Genomic DNA, 24,595 nt, shown 5'->3' with positions numbered 1-24,595 from the left:
AGCAGTCCCGGAGACTTAGAAGAGAATATCTTAAATAAATATTTTTAAGCAGTTTTCTTAGTGCTGAAAGATTTTCATGTTAGAGATAAAAATATAGGTAACAACCGCAGGCATTGATAATAAAACTAACTGGACTGATATAGTGGTATGAATAAATGAATGAAGAGACAAACTCTAGTATAGGATTCAAAATAACCCAACTCTGTTCCTCCTTCAGGGAAGCGGATTAGCCCCTAGCCCCTCACTGGAGCTCCGTGTCAGGACTTCTCCTTCCCAGTGTACAATATGGACAGGAGGGAAGGATTATCTTTACAGTGGAGAAACGTAAAACACAACCTCGCCAGGTGATCAAGGCTCATGTCAATCGCGACGAATCAGTTGCCACCAGCCTTTGACAATCACAGGACTAATATTAGACAAATCCCAGCTAGCCAATAACCCCACAACTAGCCCATCAGTACCCCTCAACCCTGTCAAAGCAAGGTCTGGGGAACCGTCGGGCCATGGGGAGAGTCAGGTGACGTGGACCCGGGGGCAGGACGAGGACCTTAGCTTCCAACTACATCTCACCAAGCTCCGCCTCAGTTAATGATAACTTCCAACATTTGTGACGAATGGAAGATGCTCAGAATAGGGAAAGCGGGGTGTGGAATATCTGAAGGCTCTTTGACGACCTTTCCTCTCTGTATTTTAAACTATCCTAAAACTAAGATCGTTCTTTAAAAGAAACTAGGGTAGAATAACCCTTCATGACCAGTCCCCTCCCTGGTGTGCTGTTTAAGAGCATCTCTAGACTGGTAATCAGGGTGAGGGTTAGCATCATTAAGAATTTTCTCAGTATCATTGAGAAGAACGCAGCTTGAGTATGAATGGTTTTGAAGGACATTAGTAAATAGTTGTGTAGGAGTAGGGGTTTTCTGTTTGTTCGATTTAGATTTGGGGCTGTGCTTCGGGCTTAGGGGTGTTTAGGGGCCACTTCTTTAACGCTCAGGGAACCCTGTGGTGCAAGTCAAGCATCTTTCTTGACTTTCTCTCTGGCCCGCCGTACTTTCTCTCTGGCCCCAGGATGTGTAGTAAGTAAAGAAACCCATAAAATTGTCGTGCTTGCCCCCAAGATAAGGCAGCACTGGCTATAGGATAATCTTGTATCTTTCAAATGGAAACAAAGTATTTTTAAGAGGGCTTTGGGGGTCACATGATAGCTGAAAGGGCTAAGGTTCATGCCTTCAGGAGGAACAGATTTGGTCCACAAACTGGAATAGCCCCAGGTACTGCCAGGTATGACCCAAAAAATAAGGAGGCACATGGATGAGAAGTTGAGGATGTAGTTCATTGGTGGGAAGGTTCTCCACAGCATGAAGCCCTGAGTTTGATCCCTGATGCCCAGAAATGTTGGGAGATGCAGGACAGGAAGAGGACAGGAATAGATAATATGTATTTCCGTATACTTAAGGTCACTTAAGGAATGAAGAACATTCTCCCCCCCACCTGCCACTTTTAGGAAACCTTATAGCCTAATTTGGAACCAGAGCAATATACAGCGGGTAGGGCACTTGCTTTCCATGTAGCCAACCTGGGTTCTAACCCCCTTAGGGTCCCCAAACCCCACCAAGAGTAAGCCCTGAGCACAGAACCAGGAGTAAGCCCTGAGCACAGCTGAGTATGGCACCAAAACAAAACAATTTTATTTTTTTATAAAAACAGTAACAACAAATCTCACAATGGAGACGTTGTTGGTGCCCGCTCGAGCAAATCGATGAGCAACAGGATGACAGTGCTACAGTGATTCCTGTTCCTATTTTTTTTTATTACTATTATTCCTATTCCTAGCATGTAGTAAATTGATGTCAGTCCCTGCATGTAGCAGGCTGTGGGTGAGCCTTATTGAGCAATAGCTGAGGTCACATATGGACAGCTCTGGATTGGTCTGTGAGGATTCCCTGAAAGTTTCAAACATGAAAATCACATAACAGGGCTGGAGCAATAGTACAATGGGGAGGACATTTGGCTTGTACACAGCCAACCTGGGTTTGCTCCCATATGGTCCTCCGAGCACCTGCAGGAGTAATTCCTGAGTACAAAGCCAGGAGTAACCCCTGAGCATCGCTGGGTGTGCCCAAAAAGAAAAAGAAAGAAGAAAATCACATAACAAAGTGGGACTAGGATTCGGCCCTTTCTGGAGAGATGGTGACATCAAGTACCGTCTCCTCGGAGACGCCAGAGTGGGCCCAGGTGTTGCAGGGGGCACAGGAGCCCCGGCTGAGAGGCGGACTTGGATTCCTCAGTCGAGAACTGACTCAGGGGGCCCCAGAGCCAGGGCCTGAAAATGAGAGCGCGAGACCCAGAGTCCACGGGGTGCTTCACAGGGAGAAGAGACTTAGGGGAAAGGAGGGATCCATTATGGCGAGAGCAGTGCCACTAGGGCCCCCAGACTGCCGAGGACAGGTTTTGGGGCTTAGTATTTTTTGTTTTGCTTTTTTTTCCTTTTTGGGTCACCCCCAGCGATGCTCGGAAGTTACTCCTGGCTCTGCGCTCAGGAATCACTCCTCGAGGTACTCCAGGGACCTTATGGGATGCCGGAAATCGAGCCTGGTTCCGCCACATGCAAGTTGAATGCCTCCCCCACTGTCCTGTGGCCCAGCCCCAAAGAAGGACAGTTTGCAAATGCAGAGGAAAGCCAGGATGGACATCTAGTGTACAGTTTGTTTGTTTTGACTGGGGGCCACACCCCGCTGTGTTCAGGGCTTACTCTTGGCTCTGTGCTCAGGGTTTACTCCTGGCTGGGCTCAGGGACCATGTAGGGTGCTGGGGATCGAATCCAGGTCGGCCATGTGAAAGGCAAGTCCCCTCCCCGCTCAGCTATCACTCCGGCCTTCAGCATCACCCTCCCCCACCCAGCAGTTTCAAACCTTTCGAAGAAAACCACTGACCAAGGTCTCTCGGTCACTCTGAAGAGGGGAGAGCCACGGCTTCTGGTCCGCAAGCTTCCCACTGCCCTTTCTCCCCGTCTGCCCCGCCGGCCCCTGCCCTGGACTGTGCGGGGATTTCTTTGCTTCTTGTTCTCAGTGTCTTGTTCATTCTCTCTTGGAGAGCCAGGGTACCTCCAAGACGCGTATAGACGACTGTGAAAATCTGACATCCCTCTCCCCGCTGTGTAGTCAGTCCTGTGTTCGAGTCTGTAGGACATAGACCCCGTTCCTCCGCCTGGTCCCTCCCAGTCCCCAGCCTTCCTCTCTCCCTCACTGGCTCGCCTCTGAGCGACGGCCGAGTTGCCGTGACCGTGCTTTGGGACAGAACTGTGAGGACCGGCCGTGTTGGGCCCGGGCTCTCCCCTGTGATCACCTTCCTACCGGCTGGAAGACGTGACACTTTACGACATACTGAGTTGCCTCTGCGGCTCCTTCTGAAGGGGCCCCTGCTTTGCTGCGCCTGCCTGGTGCACGTTCCCTGAGGGGCTCTGAGAGGGCAGGGGCTCCCTGAGGGGCTCTGAGAGGGCAGGGGCTCCTTTGTGCTCCTGCCCCGGCGCCCAGGAGCTTTTCAGGGCGGAAAGACCTCTCTGACCCAGAAGTACTTTTTATAAATAGCCTGCCGCCCCCCCCCTCCTTAATGCTTGTCCCCCTAATCCTCTCCTTTCAAGATTGGAGGTGACGACCTTTGAGTCTTAAAACTCGGGCTGTGTTCCTCTGGAAAATCTGGTTGGCAAAAAAGCTATTTTAAAAGAGTGTTTTTAGCTAGACGGTGCTCCTCCACCAAAGCAGGCCTGTCTCATTGGCGTTTCTAGCCAGAGATGCGTTTTCACTGGACACTCTTCTCCCTGCTAAGGCACTTTACCTTAATAGTGTCTATTGCTTTTTACTAATAGACTAATGCGGTTTGTATTTTGCTTGGCTAGTGGGTTTGGTGGGTTAGGGGCTTCCTGCTGTCTCTGCGCTCTCAGGGGTCACTCCTGGAGGACTCGGGGGCCATATGGGGTGCAAGGAAGCAAGCCCAGATCAACTGTGTGCCACTGTGGGCCCTGGATTTGTAGTTTTACGGTTTCTAAAACTTCCCAAACAGTTATATCTCTAACATCCTCACTGGCGCTCAGTAGCCTCCATGCTAGCATCATGGGACGGAATTCTTTGTTCCTCTGAATTTGTAGTATTTGGGGGATAAAAGCTTACGGGTGCAAAAAAAAAAAGCTTACGGGTGCTTAGGACTATAAAATGAAGCCCACAAAACAGATACTGTAGGGGCTGGATCGATAGCACAGCGGGGAGGGCATTTACCTTGCACACAGCTGACCCGGGTTCAATTCCCAGCATCCCATATGGTCCCCTGAGCACCGCCAGGAGTAATTCCTGAGTGCAGAGCCAGGAGTAACCCCTGTGCATCGCCAGGTGTGACCCAAAAAGCCAAAAAAAAAAAAATGAAGGAGCCTTCCGAGCACTGTCTTTTTATTATTAGAGCCCTGAAGTTTTTTCCCGTTTATTCTCAAATAGATGCAGATTCCGTTCAGGCCCTCTGTGCTGACCAGGGCGGGGGCAGCCCTGCTTTTCCTGGAGCTGCCGGATCTAGCCCAGCTGCTCTTCGTGGACACAGTCCCTTTGCCTCCTCAGCTTTTCCTGCCCCGGCTTTGCTCAGAAGCCCCCAAGCCCGTGAGCCTGGAGCTCTCGGGGAGACTCTAGTTGTGTTTGGTGCGTCATCGAACAAAGCCTGAGGGCCGCGGTGCTGTGTTGGCACCAGGAGCCCACCTGGGAGCTGGAGCGGTAGCACAGCGGGTAGGATGTTTGCCTTGCACGTGGCCGACCCGGGTTCGATCCCCAGCATCCCATATGATCCCCTGCGCACCGCCAGGAGGAATTCCTGAGTGCAGAGCCAGGAGTAACCCCTGGGCATCACTGGGTGTGACCCAAAAAAAAAAAAAGAAATTAAAAGTGAAGCAGAGGAGGGAAAAGTGACAAGGAGAGCAGCAGTATCTGCCCTTCTTAAGAGCCGGAGAGCTCAGTGGGCTGAGCACAAGCTTTGCATGCAGAAGGCCCAGGTTCAGTCCCCGGCACCTCAGCCCCCTGAGCACCGCCGAGAGACTCCAGAGCACTGAGGGCTAGCCACCTGGCCATTGGCTCCGGCTCAGGAACAGAGTGTCTGAGGAGGTTTCTGAGGCTCGCGCACACAGTGGGTGGGGGCCGAGCTCGGCCCATCCTGGCTCCATGCCGGCTGACCGGGCAGCTCTTGTGCTTTTCTTTTCCCTCTGTGTTGTTGTGGTTGCCGTGGAGAGGGCTGCAGGGCTCACCGGGCCTCACCCGCGGTTGGCATCACGCGCCTATGGTGTCGGCCTCGTCGGGGGTGAATGAACTCACACCTCCAGGTCGCTGCTCTCCTCAGCTCCTGGGACACTTGGCAGTGCTCATGGCTTACTCATGGCTCTGCTTGGGGATCACTCCCGGCAGCGCTCAGAGATGGAACCCTGTCAGTTGCCTGCAAGGCAGGAGCCCTACCCACTGGGCCATCTCTCCGGCCCTCCTGTGACTTTCCTTGTGGAGCCTCAGACCTAAGAGACTTCCCCTGATAGTGGAACATGGCCCTTTCCACACACACTGATGCTGACCTTTACCTGCAGTGGGCAGGGTTCTCTATGGCAGCCTGCCTCCGGAGGGGACGGTGGCAAGGTCTCGGGGATGTCGGGGGACCCTGTGTCCGGGTCTGGCAGCAGGAGGAGCAGGACCTGCAGCAGCCACCCCATGCACCCGGCACTGCCCGCTGCCCCCCCCTTGGGAATTGCTGGCTTTTCTCAGGGCTCCGTGTCCTGGCCCCCTCGTGTGTGCCCTCGGCTGCCCGAGACAGGAGGGGCGGGGAGGGGGAGCCTAGATGCGGCCCCCGGGGAGGAGGCTGCTGGGAAGAGGGTTCGGTTGCTAGACAGCCAGGAAGAAAAGAAAAGACACGTAAACCGTCAGCTGTGCTGTGGGACGCCTGTCTCTAGGGATCCCCGATTGCTGACACGCGTTTGCTTTTCTTCTTTCTGTTAATGGTGTTCAGTGGATTTTAAAAAGCTAAAGATGGGGGGTGGCTGGAGAGATAGTACAACAGGTGGGGTGTTTGCACCCAGATTGGACCCCCAACATCCCACATTGTCCCCCGAGCTGCCCCAGATATGACCTCTGAGCTCAGAGCCAGGAGGAAGCCCTGAGCGCAGCTGGGTGTGGCCAAAATAAATAAATGAAAAGTGATTTGGTTTGGGGGACCACGGTCAGCTTAGGGGTTTTTCCCAGCTTGGCGCTCAGAAGACCATGCAGTGCCCGGGATTGAACCCGGGCCTCCAGCATATCTCCCTGGCCTCGCCTATATTGTTTTCTTTTAAAAAAATTTTTTTTCATTTTTTATTTTATTTTTATGAAGTTGTTCACAATATTTGATTATATTTAATATTCAAACATGAATCCCACCACCATTAAACCTTCCCATCACCATATTTCCATACCAAATCCCAAACCCAAACCCAAAGCAGAACTAAAGTGATTTATTTTGTATTGCTTGTTATGAATAATCCGCTACAAATGAGGCAAAAAGGTTTCTTACAGGAAAGTGTGTGAAGATTGTTGTATTTCACCCAGGAGCCATTGAACCCTTCTGTAAGAGATTAGTAACATGTTAAAGGTTGAGCTTTGTGTGCTGATGTCTGTATCTGTCTGAATATGTTTCCCCCTAAGATTGGCTGCCTTCTGCTTTAAGCCCAGTCAGCTGTCGTGTGCTACTCTTCATATATTGGTGTCAAGTACGAGATGTCACAGGCCGCATTTGCGGCCGCGCATATTGTTTTCTTGATGGATCTTTTTTACTTCATTTGGGCAATTTGGGGGTCCCACCCAGAAGCGCTCAGAGACTGTTCCTGGCTCTGTCCAGGGTGGCGGCTGGCAGTGCTCAGGGAACATGTGCTGAGATGGGACTGAACAGGGCCTCGCTGCTGCAGGGCAAGTGTCCTGAGCCCTGTGCTGCCCTCCAGCCCTAAGGAATCTTACTTAAGATTCCTCTGTGGTATCTTGTAAATCTTTTTTATTATTATTATTATTATTTGGTCTCTGTGAGAGTACAGCATTGCCCATGATTGGCGTCAGGCATAGTGTTTCACCCCGACTTCACCAGTGCCCGAAACTCCGTTTGCCTCCACACACCGGTCAGCTTCTACGAGAGGTGCCTTTTTTTCTTTCTGAACAAGTCTTTGCCCTGCGGCTTACAGGACTGTTGCTGGTGGCGTTCCATATTCCTTTTTGTTCTTGGACCTCTTCCAGGGCATGTGCTTCTTCAGCCCAGGGTTGGCCTTGGCTGCCCGCTACTCAGGAGCAGAATCTCTGAATAGTTTGTGGGCTATGAGCCCCCCTATAGGGTGATTACCTGAGTTGCTCGCTGGTATCAGATAGGAATCTCCTCCAGGGCCTCAGTTTTCCTTAATACATTGAATCAGAAATTGGATGAACCTTCGGGATGCTGAGACGGGGAAGATTCTCTGGCAGGGAACAGAAGACCTGTCTGTCCCGGGAGTGGAGCATGAAGGTACTTGGCTGCCCGGGCCCTGGAGCGGGGTAAGGCTCCGGGAGCCAAGCTCACGCCAGCCTGCAGAGGGACAAGCTCTCCAGGGACCGTGAGACAGGACTGAGCCCAGGGCTCACGCACCCAGCCTTGCTAGGGCTCCTGGCCCCTGGGCTGGAATGATAGTACAACGAGTCGGGTATTGCCTTGATCACACCAGACGGTACCCCACATGGTCCCCTGAGCACTCCCAGCAGTAACTCCTGAGTGCAGAGCCAGGAGTGACCCCTAAGCATAGCCAGGGATGGCCCCAAAACAAAGCAAAACAAAATTTCCAGTCCCTTTTTCACCTCATTCTTCCATTCTTCCAATTTCCAAACGTACTTCTACTAACAGATTGCGTCCCAACATGCCCAGAGATGTAAAGTAGGGCCGCAGCAATAGCACAGTGGGTGCTGTCACGTTGCACGCATCCAAACCAGGTTCCATCCCTGGCATCCATATGGTCCCCAACACCACCAGGACTGGTTGCTGAGTACAGAGCCAGGAGTAACCCCTGGACATCACCGGGTGTGGCCCAAACACAAATTAAATAAACTAAGGTCTTAATGTGGGGGGGGGGGTTCCAAATAAAATAGTGTGCACTTTCATCTCCCTGAAACAAAAGGAAAAACAAGATATTTAAGACAAAACAGAGGGCCAAATAGTGCAGTGTGCAGGGTGTTTACCTTGCGCGTGCCCACCCAGGTTCTATCCCCAGCACCCCCTGAGCTCTGCCAGGGGTGGTCCCTGAGCACAGAGCCAGGAGTGTGGCGCAAACAAAGGAACAAGCGCAGAGTCCAGGAAGGTCTCGCCCTGCTGCTCCCCTGAGGCCTTGAGCTGCCGGGATCTGATGGTGCTTCTGGTCTTCAGTCAGAAGCACTTGACCAATTGGGAATCTGCCTGTAATTTTTATAAAATGTCGATGTCCATGACCCAGGAGAGGACTCAGAAGTCTGGCACATCTGCTTTGCATGTGGGAGCCCCAGGTTTGATCCCCAGCACTGTGAGTGCAGAGCCAGGAGTAACCTCTGAGCATGCTGGGTGTGCCCTAAAAAACTCAGCAGGTTCAGGGCTGGAGCAATAGCACAGCAGGTAGGGCGTTTGCCTTACACTCAGCCAACCCGGGTTCAATTCCCAACATCCCATATGGTCTTCCTCCGAGCACCGCCAGGAGTTATTTCTGAGTTCATGAGCCAGAAGTAACCCCTGTGCATCGCCAGGTGTGACCCAAAAAGCAAAAAAAAAAAAAAAGAAAAAACCACAGTGGGTTCACATCTGTTAGCCAGGTGTCCTCTGAGCAACAGGGAGGTGGCATTGTCTCGGCAGCAGCTGGAAGGCTCCTGCAGGACATGGCAGCTCAGGCTCACACTCAGGCCCTGCCTATGGCTGACTGTAGCTCAGTCCCCAGCACCCCGTGTGGTGCCTCAGGCAGTGCCAGGAGTGACCCGAGTCTCTGAGCACCACCAGGGGTTCCCCCCTAAAAAATAAAAAAATAGAAAATAAAGTTCCTGGAGCCGGAGCGATAGCACAGCGGGTAGGGTGTTTGCCTTGCATGCGGCCGACCCGGGTTCGATCCCCGGCATCCCATATGGTCCCCCAAGCACTGCCAGGAGTAATTCCTGAGTGCAAAGCCAGTTGTAACCCCTGAGCATCGCTGGGTGTGACCCAAAAAGCAAAATAAATAAATAAATAAATAAATAAAATAAAAAATAAAGTTCCTGGAACTTGGACCCCTTCTAGTCCTGGATTTCGTTTGAATGGCCTCAGGTTTCTTTTCCTTTGCCAGCCCGTGTTCCTAAGAAGATTCTCAAGTGCAAGGCGGTGTCTCGAGAACTGAACTTCTCTTCAGCAGAGCAAATGGAAAAGTTCCGCCTGGAACAGAAAGTTTACTTCAAAGGCCAGTGCCTAGAAGGTATTCTGCCGCCGAGTGCCGCAAGGCCAGTCTGGGATGGCAGGGTCGGAAGACGAGACCCCGGGAACAACAGGGGGATTGGCCGCTGCCCCCTGCTCCCACGCCCCAAGGGCAACACAGGCCCAGCGGCAGCTGCAGGGCGTGGTGAGCCGGGGTCGGGGCAGGCCAGGCCCGCGGCTGGGCTGGAGTCACCACCTGGCCGCAAGTGCAACTCACACACAGGCCGCCGGCACGGCCTCCCTGGCTGAGTGCCCGCCGCCTCCGTTCCAGACGCACGCGCCTGTCGTTAGGCTGAAATCCCCAGTGCCCTGCCTTGTCCTCGCTTTCCAGTTGCTAAGGGAGTGTTGCCTGTGCTGCGTCTGCCCGGCGTGCCGAGACGGGGACCCCAGAGCAAGGGGGACAGCGTCGGGCGTGCGGCCTGGAAGTCCTGACAGTTTCATTGATGGGTCTCCGGGTCGGGAGAGACCCCTGGGACCACCCACCCGCTGTGGCCCCCCACTCACCCGCTTTTGCTTCTTCCTTCAGAATGGTTCTTCGAGTTTGGCTTTGTGATCCCCAATTCCACGAACACCTGGCAGTCCCTGATAGAGGCGGCGCCCGAGTCCCAGATGATGCCGGCCAGCGTGCTGACGTGAGTGGGCGGGGTGTCGGGGAGCAGGCATTCCAGGGGGTGGGGAGCTGGCTCCCACGGCAGGTGGGCGGTCTAGGTTGAAGAGAAGCATGAGAGCGTCTAGGAGCATCCCAGGTTTCAGGTGGCAGAATTTTGTCCTATGAAAAGCACGTTGAATAGAAAAAAAAAAAATAAGTTGGGCCAAGGGGCTGCAGGTAGAGGCCAAGAGACGAGGTGTTTGCTTGCACACAGCTGACCCCAGCTCAGTCCTCAGCCTCGCGTAGGGTTCCCCAGGCCCTGCTGGGGTCACTCCGGGGAACGGAGTGGCCGTAGCCCCTGAGCATTGCCCAGGATGGGCAATACCAAAGCCAAAAATCAAGGGACTCGAGAGATAGAACAGCAGGTAAGCATTTGCCTCGCTCGTGGCCGACCCAGGTTCGATCCCCGGCATCTAATATAGGCCCCCGAGCACCGCCAGTAGAGATTCCTGAGTGCAGAGCCAGGAGCAACCCCTGAGCACTGCCAGGTGTGGCCCCCAAAACCAGAAACAAAACAAGGGGCAGGAGCAAGAGCACAGTGGATAGGGCATTTGCCTTGCACGTGGCCGACCCGGGTTCGATTCCCAGCATCCCATATGGTCCCCTGAGCACTGCCAGGGGTAATTCCTGAGTGCAGAGCCAGGAGTAACCCCTGTGCATCACCAGGTGTGACCCCAAAAAAACAAAAAAACAAAAAAAGAAACAAAACAAAAGCACCCAGGGCAGGGAGGTCTCTCGATGGCCGTGTGCTCTGCAGGTGGCAGCCGGGTGCCAGCCCAGCACTGCCGCCCCCGGCCCCGCTGCATGGCGCCCCCCAGAGAAGGAAGAAAACCTTCACATTTGACCTTCTGGGTTTTTTCCAAAGGGAAACAAGGTAGTTTTTATTGAACAAAACTTGTTTAGAATGACATAAGGGGAGAGAAAGAGAGGGGGTACGTGTTCGAGAGAGAAGACGGACTTCTCCAGAACGGAAGGAGCAAGCGAGCAAAGAAGCACAGACGAGCGAGCGAGACAAGGCTGAGGAGAACCCAGCCTGCAGAGCTGACTTCAGACGGAGCGCCTGCCTGAGCCGGCCTGGAGGGCAGGGACCCTCTCCCCGGCCGCTCCTCTCTCAGCAGAGTCAGCACTCGGGGGCAGAGATAGGAGGTGGCGCAGACTGAGCCGGGGTGCCGCGTCTACTAAGCCCCGGGAGTCTGCTCCTTCTCCTGCCTCCCAGGGTCCTCCGGGCTGTGCCGTACCCGAATGGCCTTGAGCCGCGGCTGGCGCACAGCCTTGGTTCCGTCTCAGAGGATGTGTTTGGTTTAGTCCTGAGGAGACACGCTTTCCATTTGAATAGCTCTGCTTCCTGCGGAGCACTGAGACTCGGGTCTTTGTCCCAAGCACCGTCACTGACCACCCACCTGCCAATTTTCATGGGAGAAGATAATAGTTTAGTACCGACACTGGAGCCCCACAGCCGGAGAGATAGTATAGTGGGGACGGAGCTTGCCGTTTGATCCCTGGCATCCTGTATGGTTCCCTGAGCACCTCCAGGAGGGATTCCTGAGTGTAGAGCCAGGAGTAACCCCTGAGCATTGCCAGGTGTGACCCAAAAGGAAAAAAAAAAAAAAATGATACGCACAGGGGCTGGAGCAATAGCACAGCGGGTAGGGCTTTTGCCTTGCACACGGCCAACCCAGGTTCGATTCCCAGCATCCCATATGGTCTCCCGAGCACCGCCAGGAGTAATTCCTGAGTGCATGAGCCAGGAGTAACCCCTGAGCATCACCGGGTGTGACCCCTCAAAAAAAAAAATTGATACGCACAAGGAGAAACGCTCCCCGGCCCGTGTGCGGCCCCTCCATTTGGTCTATGGTGGTAGATCCGAGCAGGTGGTTCAGTAACATCAAGGCTCGGGCTGTGGCCAGAACCTCTGGGGACCTTCCCCAAGGAGCCCCCCTGAGGGCTTCTGCCCAGAGGAGCGTCTGACCGAGTCACATTAGAGCCTGGGCACCCCCTTTGCCGGGTGAGGAAATGGACCCTGAGGTCTTCGAATCCTGTGGCTGTCGAAAGAAATGCTGAGGAGCTGGAGCCATAGAGCCAGCAGGCAGGTGCCCAGCTCAGTCCCCAGCACCCCACATGACTCCCTGAGTCCCACCAGGCCTGGTCCCCCCGCCAGGGGGAAGCCCTGAGCTCTGCCACGTGGCCCAGAATACAGAGATAAAGTAGAGCTGAGGGGCCCTGAGGGGCAGTGCAGCGGGTGGGGCCCTTGCCTTGCGAGCAGCTGACTCAGCTTCCCTCTCCAGCATCCCATGGGGCCCACCGGGCACCACCAGGAGTAACCCCTGAGCATCGCTGAGTGGGGTTCCCCCCCACCCCCCAGAAAAAAAGCCGAGTTGGTGTAACCCAAAAAGTGACGAGGTGCAGGCCCGCCGCCCGCCGAGTAGGTTCTGCACGTCTGGCCTGTCGCCAAGTCAGAGTGCAGTAGACTAGCGTCCGTGTCCCCACGTCCCCCGGCCCCCCAGCAGCCCCCCGGAGCAGCCTTGCCGCCCGCTCCCCTCCCCCAACCTTGACCCTCTCTTCTTCCTTGCAGTGGGAACGTCATCATAGAGACAAAGTTTTTTGACGACGATCTTCTTGTGAGCACGTCCAGAGTGAGGCTTTTCTACGTGTGAGAGAAGAGTGTGTGCGCTCCAGGGCGGGGGCGGGGCGGGGCAGGGCGGGGAGGGGGAAAGTGTTTACTTTTTTCCTCCAGGCATTTGGTTTTTGACACTTCCTCCCCGAATTGCCCCTGCGGCTCCTGCCCTGCCACCCGGGGACCAGCTCCGTGTAGGTAACCAGGTGGCGTTTTCCTCCCAAGCCACCACCGTCCACTGACCAGACTAAACTCCCACCCCAGCCCGGGGCAGAGGCGCGTATCCCAGGGTCACACGCACCACGGCCTCGGCCCCAGGCCCTGCAGCTAACACGCCTTCCTCTGGCCCCCGGTTTCGGGAACACTTATGTTCCTGACCCATGGTTAGATGGTTAGTTTTTTTCCTACATTTCTATTTCATACATTCTCATACATTTAACTTGTAAAATAGACTGTGATATTATTATTATTATTGTTATTATTATTATTATTATTATTACATAATGAATTAAAACAAATTAAAGATTCTTACAGTCAGTAGCATGGTGCTGCTTTCACCTCCGCTCTTCTCTCCAGTGGGAAGAGACAGGCTCAGCCTGTTAGGCCCAGCTCCGTGTTCCTCGGGGGCGCCCCATGGCTCTCCCGGCTTCCGAGTGCTTCTGTTCTGCTTTCCAGGGGTTCCTCTGTGCCCCATCACGGCTGTGACACTCGTTTCCTAGACATGACGTCAGTGCAGAGACCAGTTCTTCCGTGGTGTCCTCTTGTTGGAGAGCTCTGAGAGAGGGTTGAGGGGCTGGAGCGATAGCACAGCGGGGAGGGCATTTGCCTTGCACGTGACTGACCCAGGTTCAATTCCCAGCATCCCATAGGGTCCTCTGAGCACCGCCAGGGGTGATTCCTGCGTGCAGAGCCAGGAGTAACCCCTGTGCATTGCCAGGTGTGGCCCAAAAAGAAAAAAAAAAAGAGTTGAGTTTGGGTTGATCGATTAGGGACTCCGGTATTCCCAAGCCAGAGCACAGAAGTTACAGGGGGGACCGGAGCAGGGAGGGTGCTGGCCTGGCGCGTGGCCAAACCCGTTTCTATCTCCCATATGGTCCCCTCCACCGCCTGGAGTGATTCCTGAGCACGGGGCCAGGATTGTAAGCCCTGAGCACCTCCAGGTGTGGCCCAAAACAGCAACAACGAATCGTACAGCCCACTTGTTCCCAGACTCTGAGCGGGCGGCCAGCAGTGGCCAGCAGTGATGCTGCCAGGCACCAGGCACCTGGATCATGAAGAAAGCCCTGCAGGTGGTCAGAGGGCACCTGTGTCCGGCTGAGGGGCCAGGGTGGACGGGGCGAGGTGGGGAAGGGGGGACAGAAATGCAGCAAACCAGGGGTCTTGGGCCCCGGTGCTGTGTACCTCAGAATCATAAATGTTTGGGGGGGGTTTGGCTTTTGGGGTCCCACCCGGCGATGCTCAGGGGTTACTCCTGGCTCTGCACTCAGGAATTACTCCTGGCGGTGCTCGGGGGGACTATATGGGATGCCAGGGATTGAACCGGGGTCAGCCGGGTGCGAGGCAAACGCCCTTCCCGCTGTGCTATTGCTCCATCCCCAAAACCATAAATGTCAACACCCTGATAAATGTGTCCCCTAAACAGGAATAGTTGGGAACTATTAAAAATTTTTAATTATAAAAAAAATTTAATTATAAAACGAAGGGCAGGCACACGAACAAGAAGAGAAGCCCCAAGCGCCAGGGTCCGTGTCGCGGCCGTCACGGTCCAGATGCGTGAAGAGCCAGGCTCGGGGCCACACTGGAGGCCAGAGAAGCCTGGGCACCCGCCCGCCCCGCTTCTGTCACTGCCTCTGGGACATCGAAGCCGCAGGCCCTGCCCCGCGGCAACTCTCAGTCAGGACGGCCCAGGGCGCGTGTCCGGCCAGTAAGCGGCCCCGGGTTGCAGCTCCTACATGACACAGCCTCCCGAGCACTGCCAGGCGGAGCCCTGCTGGCCCTCAGCATGGCTGGGGGGCCTCAAAACAAACCCCCCACACAGGTGTGGTGCAGAGATCTGCTGTGGTCCGTGTTGATCGTGCTCCGAAACCCTCGAGCGGGAGGGGCCTTTGCCTTGCACTCGGCTGACCCAGGTTCCTGTCCGGCACCCCGTGTGTTCCCGCCCCCAGGAGTGACTCCTGAGCAGAGACATAACCCCGAGCACGCTGGGCATGACCCAGAAGCAAACCAAAACATCCTTGAGGAGGTGAGTGAGATGCCCACAGGTGGCCTCGAGGGGACTCGGCCCCCATCCATGTACCTGTGCTCAGGGGCTCCAGGGGCTCGCACAGTGCGCGGAGCGGACGCAGGAGAGAGCCCTCGAGAACTCACCCGCCTTCCGCTTCCAGACCGGCCGCACAGATCCCCGGCATTGCTCCCGGCTTGCCGAGTGCTGGACCCCCGGGGTGGCTGCAGTGACTGAGCCGCCTTCCCAACAGGCCCTGGCCCCACCCTGATGCACCCGTACCAGGAAGAGCACAGAGTCAGGAGTAGCCCAAAACACAGCAAAAAAAGCCAAGTTTCAGGGCCAGGGGTGTGGCTCTGGTAGAGCACGTGGATGCGTGTGTGAGTCCCGCATACAGTCCCTGGCGCTGCGCCAACACACAAAAAGGCGGAGAAATGGCTCAAAGGGCTGAGTGCTCTTCGCTCAGGGAGTCGGACTAGCCCTCCGCAGCAGGGCCCCTCCACACCAAGCACCGGCACGCGCCTGGCCCAAAGCACCCCCGGCCGGGAAGCAGGGAAGCAGGGCTTCAGCAAAGAAGGGCTCGGTAAAGCCTTAACGCACACCAACAAAGCCAGACCCATGGGTGCCGTACTTGGTGGTCTGGTTTGTTGGTTTTTTTGGGGAGGATCAACCCAGAGATGCTCAGGGGTTACTCCTGGCTCTGCACTCAGGAATTACTCCTGGTGGTGCTCGGGGACCATATGGGATGCCGGGGATTGAACCCAGGTTGGCCGAGTGCAAGGGAAATGCCCTACCCACTGTGCTATCACTCCAGCCCTCTAGTTTTTTATTTTGTTTTGCTTTTAGACCACACCCCAGCAATGCTCAGGGGTTACTCGTGGCGGTGCTCGGGAGACCATATAGGATGCCGAGGTTTGAACCCCGGTCGGCTGAGTGCAGAGAAGACGTAACCCACTGTGCTGTCGCTCCAGCTTCTAAGGATAAATTTTAAATCAAGTTTTTTGATTGGGGATGACCCAATAAATACCAAGGGACTGAAGTGATAGCACAGCGGGGAGCTCGTTTGCCTTGCACTCGGCCAATCCAGGTTCGAATCCCAGCATCCCATATGGTCCCCTGAGTACCGCCAGGGGTAATTCCTGAGTGCAGAGCCAGGAGTAACCCCTGAGCATTGCCGGGTGTGACCCAAAAGGCAAAAAAAAAAAAATGCCAAGAGCCAAAACTACAATGACCTATAACTCTTATTCCAGTATGTTCAGTTTTACTGGCCTTTGCCACTAAACTTTTCCTCTCCTTCCTAAAATACGGAAGCCCACGAAGTTTGCATGTCACATTACTGTGGCTTTCCCGGGCCTGAGCAGCTGTACAGCGGGTCTAGTGCTCGCCTCGCACGCAGCCAGCCTGGGTTTGATTCCCAGCACCCCAGACGGTCCCCTGAGCTTGCCAGGAGTGATCCCTGAGCACAGAACCAGCAGTGAGCCCTGAGCACAGGCCCCGTCAGCCAAAGGAAAATGAGCAAAACATGGTTTTCTTTTTTAAAACTGAGCAATAGGGTTTGACGGGAAGATGCGCCTCTTCCTGCCTCGGGTAGGAAGAGACGGGGAGAGGCCGGGGTAGGCCTGGGAGATGGTTCGAAGATGCAGCGCATCTCGACACCAGAGCGCCTGAGTCTGACCCCAGCACCGCCCCCACCACGGCCAGGCAGGACCCTCTCCACCCCCCAAACACAGGTCAGTGTGGAGTGTGGCCCTGGGAGGGTACACAGACATCTGCCTGGGTGTGGAGGACGTTTCCTGAGCTTGGTGCAGGGGGAGCCCGATGCCCTCCCTCCCTCGGTCCCAACACAGGAACGTAAGCCCGAGCCCCACAGCCCCTGCCACGATTCTCTCACCATCAAGGACCCGACATTTGGGACCAGGGCCCTGTCTCCCGTCGATCCATCCTGCATCGACGGCAGCGGCCAGGGTGTGAGGCGGCAATGGGGAATGGCACTTGCCTTGCATGGGCAACCCAGATTCAATCCCCAGAATCCCAAGTGATCACCACCAGGAGTGCTCTCAGAGCACTGAGCCAGGAGTAAGCCCGGAGCACTGTCAGAGGTGACTCCAAAAGTAAACAGTGCCCGTTCAAGTGATCCCCAAGGGTCCAAATGCCTGGCATGCAGCCAGATGCATATGACCCCAGCCCCCCATGGTCCCCCAAACATCGCTGGGAGCAACCCTCAAGGACCTGGCCCAAACCTTCCCCCAAAAAATTAAGGGGGTCCTCAGAGCCAAGTGTGAAACATCAGCCATGGCATTAGCTAAACACAGAGGGACACAGAGACCGGGGAAGCCACAGCAGGTGGTCCTGGGTGGGGAGGGGTTACTCCCAGCTCAGTGCTCAGGTTGTGCCCAGGGATGGAGCCGAGGCTCCTACCTGTGAAGCATGCTCTCGGCCTGTGAGCCCTCTCTGGTCCCGGCAACAGGAGATTTGTTCTTGGACCCAGCAGCTGCCTGTATTCAGGGGCAGCTACTCCCAGCTCTGTGCTCGGGGTCGCACCATGGGAGGGCTGGGCGACTCTCCAGTGCGCTATGCAATTTGTTTTTTGGCGGGGGAGTGCGGGGCGGGCCTGGCCCCGCCCTCGGAGAACCACACAGTGTCCAGAAATAAGCCAGAGCTGACCGCGTGCAAGGCAAATGCCTTACCCTGCACGATGTCTCCTGGCCCCACAGCTAGACGTGTTTTAGGCCTGTGTTTTGGGTGGTGCTCAGGGCTGACTCCTGGGAGGCTCCGGAACTAAAGGGGGTGCCAGGTATCGAACTCCGCTCGGCTGCATGCAAGACCAGCGCCTCCCCCGCTGTACTACTGCCGCTCCAGCCCCACAACTAGTCAATTCTTTTTTTTTTTTTTGCTTTTTGGGTCACATGGGGGGACCATATGGGATGCTGGGAATCGAACCCGGGTCGGCCGCGTGCAAGGCAAAGGCCCTACCCGCTGTGCTATCACTCCAGCCCCACAACTAGACAATTTTTAAGTGCCTCGATCTCTTCCAGTTACCCAGCAAATGAATCCTTTTTGCGAGAATAAAGAGTGATGATCGTTGGGGCTGGAGCGACAGTACAGTGGGTGGGGTGGGGGACCCGAGCAGTGCTAGGAGCCAGACCCACGCTTCTGTGTGCGAATCCTGCTCACCGTCCCTCTGGGCCTCTTCTGGCCCTGAAACAGTCTGAGTAGCTGTTCCTCGAATGCAGGCACCGCGGCTTACAAAGCTCTGAGTACCAGCTTCCAGCAGGCAGGGCGCCACTCCTGACCCACCACCAGTGCCGTCACCTTCCAAACTGACCCCAGCCCCCTCCCTTCCCTACTCTGCCTCTGTAGCAGCTCTTAATCGTTATTTTTCACGTATAGTTTGGGTCACATGCTTATAACAGTGTTGACTCTTTTTTTTTTTGCTGTTGGGTCTGAGTTCCACGGGTACAGCCTGAGCTCACGGGTACAGCCCTGAGCCCCACGGGTACACCCTGAGCCCCACGGGTACACCCTGAGCCACAGGTACAGCCTGAGCCCCATGGGTACACCCTGAGCCCCACGGGTACACCCTGAGCCCACAGGTATAGCCCTGAGCCCACAGGTACAGTCTGAAGGGCTGGAGCGACAGCACAGCGGGGAGGGCATTGGCCTTGCACATGGCCGACCCAGGTTCGATTCCCAGCATCCCATATGGTCCCCCCCAGCACCACCGGTACTAATTCCTGAGTGCAGAGCCAGGAGTGACCCCTGTGCATTGCTGGGTGTGACCCAAAAAGCAAAAAAAAAAAAAAAAAAATGATCATCACCTGAATGCCCAGCCCCCAGTGTCCCCTCTGGGCGTGGAGCAAAGCGCGCTTGTCACACATAGACACAGTGTCAGCACCGTGAAGTTTGATGTATTCTGCAGGACAACAGCTTGGAGCTCATGTCGTCATCATTGGCGCTTTCACAGGGTGTGGTTGTGGGTATTTCCCTTCCTTCAGGGACGTGGGCCACACCTGCACTTGTTTATTTCCTGTCCAGCTACGGGGGAGGGAAGCTCGGAATCCTGAGTCTCTCTGGAAGCCTCCACGACCTACGGTTCATTCAGACAATTGGCAGTAGTTTCTCTTGGAGAGTTCACTTTTTTTTTTTTTGCTTTTTGGGTCACACCCATCGATGCACAGGGGTTACTCCTGGCTCTGCACTCAGGAATCACTCCTGTCAGTGCATATGGAATGTTGGGAATCGAACCCAGGTCGGCCTTGTGCAAGGCAAACGCCCTCCCCGCTGTGCTACAGCTCCAGCCCCGAGAGTCCACCTTTGCTTAGTGGACACTGGGTGGAGCCGGGGAGATAGCAGAGCAGGAACAGCATTTGTCCTGCATACCGCCGGCCCAGGTTCCGTCCCCAGCATCCCGTATGATCCCCCAAGTCCCACCAGGAGTGACCCCTGAGAGCAGAGCCAGGAGTAACCCCTGAGCACCGCCGAGCGTGGCCCCAAACAAGCAAAACTGAAGTTATATTTGGGAGCAGAGAGACGGCACGGCAGGTCGTCACTTGCCTTCTATGCGGCCAACCAGGTTTAATTTCCAACATCCCATCTGGTTCCCCGAGCACTGCCAGGAGTAATTCCTGAGTGCAGAGCCAGGAATAACGCCTGTGCATCACCGGATGTGGCCCCAAAACAAAAATACTTGAGGGCCAGGGAGATGCCTTTAAAGGCAGGATCACGAGCTTTGCGAGCACCGAGCCAGGAGTCCCTCTGAGCACCGCTGGCTGTGGCCCCCAAACAGACCCCCCCTCGCTGACTGTGAACCCCAAACAGACCCCTTCTCTAAAAAGTAGATATTTTATGGTCGCCACAGGATTGTATGACCACGATGACCCACCAGTTCTTCCAGCCTGAGGGGGTGCCCTGGGGCACAGAGTCTGGGGGTGTCCGTGGTAGCTCCTCCCGCTCTCTAGGACCACCCCGTCCCCTGAGGAAAAACCCCTTGCATGTCCTCCAGCACCTCCTCTGCCGCCCCTAGGCTGGCCCCGGGGAGCCCCCCTCTAGCCCCCTCCCTGCCTGATGAGCTGAGCCCGGCTGGCGCTGTGGCCAGGCACTGAGGACACCACCTCCGGGCAGTAATGGGCCTGTCCGCCACCCAGCCGGGAAACATTCTCTCCCTGGAAGGGACCAGCGCACTGGGTCCCGGGAGGGCGTGAGCCCCAGGGCTCACCCACGGAGACAGCGCAGACATCAGGGTCTGCAGAGTCACACCCGCCGTCCCGGCGGGAGGACCGTGCAGACCAGCCACGGTGGCCAAGCTCAGCACCTGGGCTGGGGCCGGGCCGGGGCAATGTAGAGCCTCCAGGGAGAAGCAAGCAGAAAGCAGCCGTGGCCGACGAGGCTCCCGACTGCACCGAGCGCACACGGATGAATTTCTAGGTCAGGAAGTCTGGGCATAGCACCTGTACCCCGTTCTCAGGGCATGTGCTTGCCAGAGAGGTAGTATGGTGCTTGCCTTGCACACAGCCGACCTGGCTTCCAGCCCGGGCATCCCGGGCACCCTGGCATTTCTGAGCACAGAAAGCCCTGTGCCTTTCTCTGCCCCTCACACACACACACACACACACACACACACACACGCACAGACACGCACATGCGCAGACACGCACACGCGCGCAGTTCCCAGTCAGCTCCTGGGTCCTCCCTGGACACGGGCTCCCTGACCACCAGCAAACAGAGGGGCTGGCCAGGCCCCGAACCCCCAGCCTGGAGCCCGGCTGAAAGCAGCTGCCTAGGGAACCGCCCTGTGTCCCGGCGCCTCTCCAGACAGGGCAGGCCACCTTGGTTGGTCTGCACCCGGGCATCAGTCCGGCCCCAGCAAACCTGGGTGCGCTGTATGCGCCACCCCCCCCCCGCCATCCCCCACTGTGGGACCCAGTGGCTGCCGCAGCTAGAAGGCTCCTCTGTCCGTGCTCACCTCTCGGGCCTGCAGACAAGACTCGATCCCTAGCCGGGGGCCTTCACCCTCCTCGGAACCAGAGGCCTGCCAGGCTCTGAGGCACCCATGCCTGCTCAGTGCTGCAGAGGAAAGGAGCAACTCCAGGCAGGGGGTGAAGGGTGGGCAGCGGGATGACCCTGGGTCGTCCCCCGAGTCCCCCCACGCCACCATCAAGACCCCCCAAGCTCCTGCAGCAGCCCCAGCACCCAGTTCTGCCAGCCCAGTGGAGACAGCGAAGGCCGGTGGCACGGACAAGTCCAGGATTGTTCTGGAACCAAAGGGCCAAGCCATATTGTCAAGACTCGGGAGTCCTGGCAACCCTGCCCCTCCCGGGTCCCACCTCAGCCTCTCAGCACCCCGAATTCTAGTTCCCAAAGGACCAAATCAAACGTATCAACTCTTCCTAACATCTAAATTTTGTTCGGTTTGGGGGGCCACACCCAGCAGTGCTCAGGGGTTACTCCTGGCAGCGCTTGGGGGACCCTGTGGGATGCCGGGGATGGAACCCCTGCGGGCAGGGTGGCAGGTAACCGCTCTCCTCACTGTATTCTTGCTCCCTGGGGCAGGGGAGCAACTAAATTTTTAAAATTCCAGGACCCACTCTGATTGGATGAAGGTGGTCATGTGCCAACTCTGAGCCAATCAGCATGCGGGTGAAAGGCTCGCTCAGGGCAGTGATTGGCCAGAACCAAGTCACGTGGCCTACCCTGGGGTTTTAAATAAGTTTTCCAGGAGGCAAACCGGGTAGCGTTTCAAAGGTTTATTCGCAAGAAGAGAGTGAAGACATGGAGGCTGGTGGCAAAAACAACAGATGTCCCCTCGTACCTTCTGGAATCCTCAGCAGCAGGGAGAAATCTGCTCCCCGCCACGAGTCGCCCAGCTGGGCCTCAGCGCGGAAGTGTGAAGCGAGCCGTCTCCAGTGGCCACCTGGCTCTCCTTGTTGCCATGGCAGGGCTCCTGCCACCTGGTCCCGCCCGCTGGGGCGCCCCAGCCGCGCTGTCTGCCGAGCCCTCGCGAGGAAAGCGCAGATGGACAGGGCCCAGTACTGGCCCGCATCCCAGACAGCTCGCTCGTTTCAGCGCGGATTCCTAATCTGAGCCTCCCCGGCTCAGCCCTGGGCCCCGTGAGCAGGCCCAGAGGCGTCTGCCGGGGACAGCAGGACAGCCCTGCTGCCTGCCACATTGGACAATGCAAGCGGCCAGGGGCATGGGGCAGCCTCCACCCCGCCAGAGCTCGAGTGCCAGGGCCTGAAGCCAGAATCCCAGACACAGGGGCCCAGGCCTTTGGAGGCCTGGCCAAAGCAGGCTGGACACCAGGGATGGCCAGAGAAAAGAGTGGACGACAGATCCTGGCCCCTGGGATCGGGCAGCCAGGTGAGAGAAAGCCCCCAGGCTAGGGAAGTGACAAGCACAGCACTTATTTCAGTGCCAGGCCCTGGATTCCACCTTGGGCCTCTGAGTGTATCACCCACAACAACAAAAGAGTAACCAGAGAGCCCATAGTTCCGCAGTGCAGAAGGCAGGGCTCTTGCCTTGCTCTCGGCCAACCCAGGTTCAATCCCAGCATCCCGCCAGGAGTGATCCCTGAGCGCAGGCCCCGAAGTGAGCCTGAACATCACTGGGTGTGGCCCCAAAGTGGCCCTCTGTGGTCCCCTGAGTTCAGCCAGAAGTGACTGCCGAGCAGAGGCAGGCGTGAGCCCTGAGCATCACCGGGTGTGGCTGGGGAGCGTGGGGGTAAGAGTCAGAAACAGGGGTTGGAGCGATAGCACAGCGGGTAGGGCGTTTGCCTTGCACACAGCCAACCCGGGTTCGATTCCCAGCATCCCATATGGTCCCCTGAGCACCGCCAGGAGTAATTCCTGAGTGCAGAGCCAGGAGCAACTCCTGTGCAACGCCAGGTGTGACCCAAAAAGCCAAAATAAAAAGTAAAAAATAAGAGTCAGAAACAAAGAGAGTCCCCAGGCCCCGGCTCCCAGAAGCGCCAGGCGCGGGCGGTGGCGGTGGCAGGGCCCCGGGCGCTGGTCCAGAGCTGGATCGCCGTGGGCAGCAGAGCCGGTGAGAATGCAGCTTCCCCTACCCTGGCTCTGCGGTCTGGGGTCTCCCCTCCAGGAAAAGGAGGTCCTCGCCCAGGAAGGTTGCCACCAAGACCCCCCTGTATAACTGGGGTCCAGCCACAGAGGGCGCAAGGCCTGGGACGGGCGTGCGGTGCCACCGAGGCCGCGCCCACTCCGGGCTCGGTCCTCTGGATGGAGCAGCACCCCGGGGAGCCACCTGCAGTTCCTCTGTGTCCACCAGAGGGCGCCAGGCCCCTGCAAATCCTCCCGCGGGGGCTCTGCGCCCGGTCCTCGCCCTCCGAGGGGTTTGGAGCGGGACCAAGGTGACCGGTTGCTCAGGCCGGGCCGTGCGCGCGCAGCGAGGGCTGCTCGGAGAGGGCCGGGGCGCGGCCAGGACAGTGGGGGCCCGCCTCCGGCTGCGGCTGTCGTCACGCCGAGGTCATGCGGACCCGGGGTGCCGGGCCCTGCCCCGTACGATGGGGCGTGTCTGGGTGGACACAGGGGCCCCCTGCTCCGCTCCTTTGGGGACGCGGGGACGGGGCTCCCGAGCGGCTGCCGGAGACCCCTAACCGTGACCACGTGGGCGCTGGCTCATGCGGGGGACAGGCCCAGTGAGGCTAGGCTTCGGCGGGGTGGGGGACAAAACACGTGCGGGGCCTCTCGGGGCCCCAGGGGCCCCAGGAAAGGGCTGGAACTGTGGCCGCGTTCTCACCTGGCCGGAGGCTGCCCGCCATCCCGCCAGCGGCCACGCGGGGGCGCGCGGGGGCCCCGCCGGGTGTAGCCCGGCCCGGCCCGGCCCTCTCCGACCCACCCCCAGCTGCGGCCTCTCGGGCGCCAGCAGCCTCGCCCCCAGACCGAGCCCGGGGGACCCCACGGGACCTCTCACCCTGGCCCCCACCCGCCCTGCCAGCCTTTCCACGGCCTCCCAAGCCCTCCAGGCCTGCCCCCCGCGGCCCCCCCGCGCCCCAGCCGTGTCCGTCTCGGGCCCAGTGGCACCACCCCCTGGGAGCCCTCCCTGCGTCCGGCCAGGTCCTTTGTTCACGCGCCCCAGCAGCCAAGGACCCCACTCCGGGCGTGGTGCAGACGGCGGGGCTGAGCATCTCCCGGGCGTTCCTGCAGCAGCGCCCCCCGCCCCCCACATGCCCCCTCCTCACTTCGGCCCACAGCGGGCACCGAGCCCAGGTGGCCCCGCAGGCTGGGGGCACGCAGGGAGGACATCTCGCCCCGAGGGACACCACCACCCTCCAGGGGACGCAGTAGCCAGCCCTCCTCCCCCCCCCCCCGCTGTGCTCAGGCGGCCCTCGGCGCGCACACTGGGGAACCGAACTTCCCCTTTCGGGAGCACCCAGGGCCGCGGCCGGGCCGAGCAGCTCGGCTGGGACCACCAGGGGGCGCCGCTAAATTAAGACCGGCCGCAGCTGCGCGCGTGGCGGCCCCACTGGGACGAGGACTCGGTCAGGGCTAGTCCCAAGGTCACACTCGGCGGTGCCACCCGCCCCCGGGGGGCTCCTGCCGGGCACCCGGAGGCCCCCGCCCCCCCAACCCGCCCCGGCCTCCCCCCAGGGCCAAGAACACAGAAAGGAACAGAGACTCCAGGCGGCTTTGTTAGAACAACTCAG

General features: G+C 57.5%; 1 protein-coding gene across 1 annotated transcript in view; it reads left to right on the top strand.

The window, feature by feature from the left end:
• PDE6D (phosphodiesterase 6D) overlaps positions 1–13,256 on the top strand; it is a 64,600-nt gene extending 51,344 nt beyond the window's left edge. The window contains exons 2-5 of the mRNA XM_055123053.1: positions 7,439–7,527; positions 9,332–9,457; positions 9,983–10,088; positions 12,678–13,256. Of these exons, the coding sequence (XP_054979028.1) occupies positions 7,439–7,527; positions 9,332–9,457; positions 9,983–10,088; positions 12,678–12,759 (403 nt within the window). The 3' untranslated portion in view covers positions 12,760–13,256. The remainder of the gene's footprint in view (positions 1–7,438; positions 7,528–9,331; positions 9,458–9,982; positions 10,089–12,677) is intronic.
• Positions 13,257–24,595: the final 11,339 nt, after the last annotated feature.

The sequence above is a fragment of the Sorex araneus genome, chromosome X, assembly GCF_027595985.1.
Source record: "Sorex araneus isolate mSorAra2 chromosome X, mSorAra2.pri, whole genome shotgun sequence".
NCBI lineage: Eukaryota > Metazoa > Chordata > Mammalia > Eulipotyphla > Soricidae > Sorex > Sorex araneus.
The sequence above is the reverse complement of the archived record's forward strand: the minus strand, read 5'-3'. Positions and strand labels throughout refer to the sequence as shown.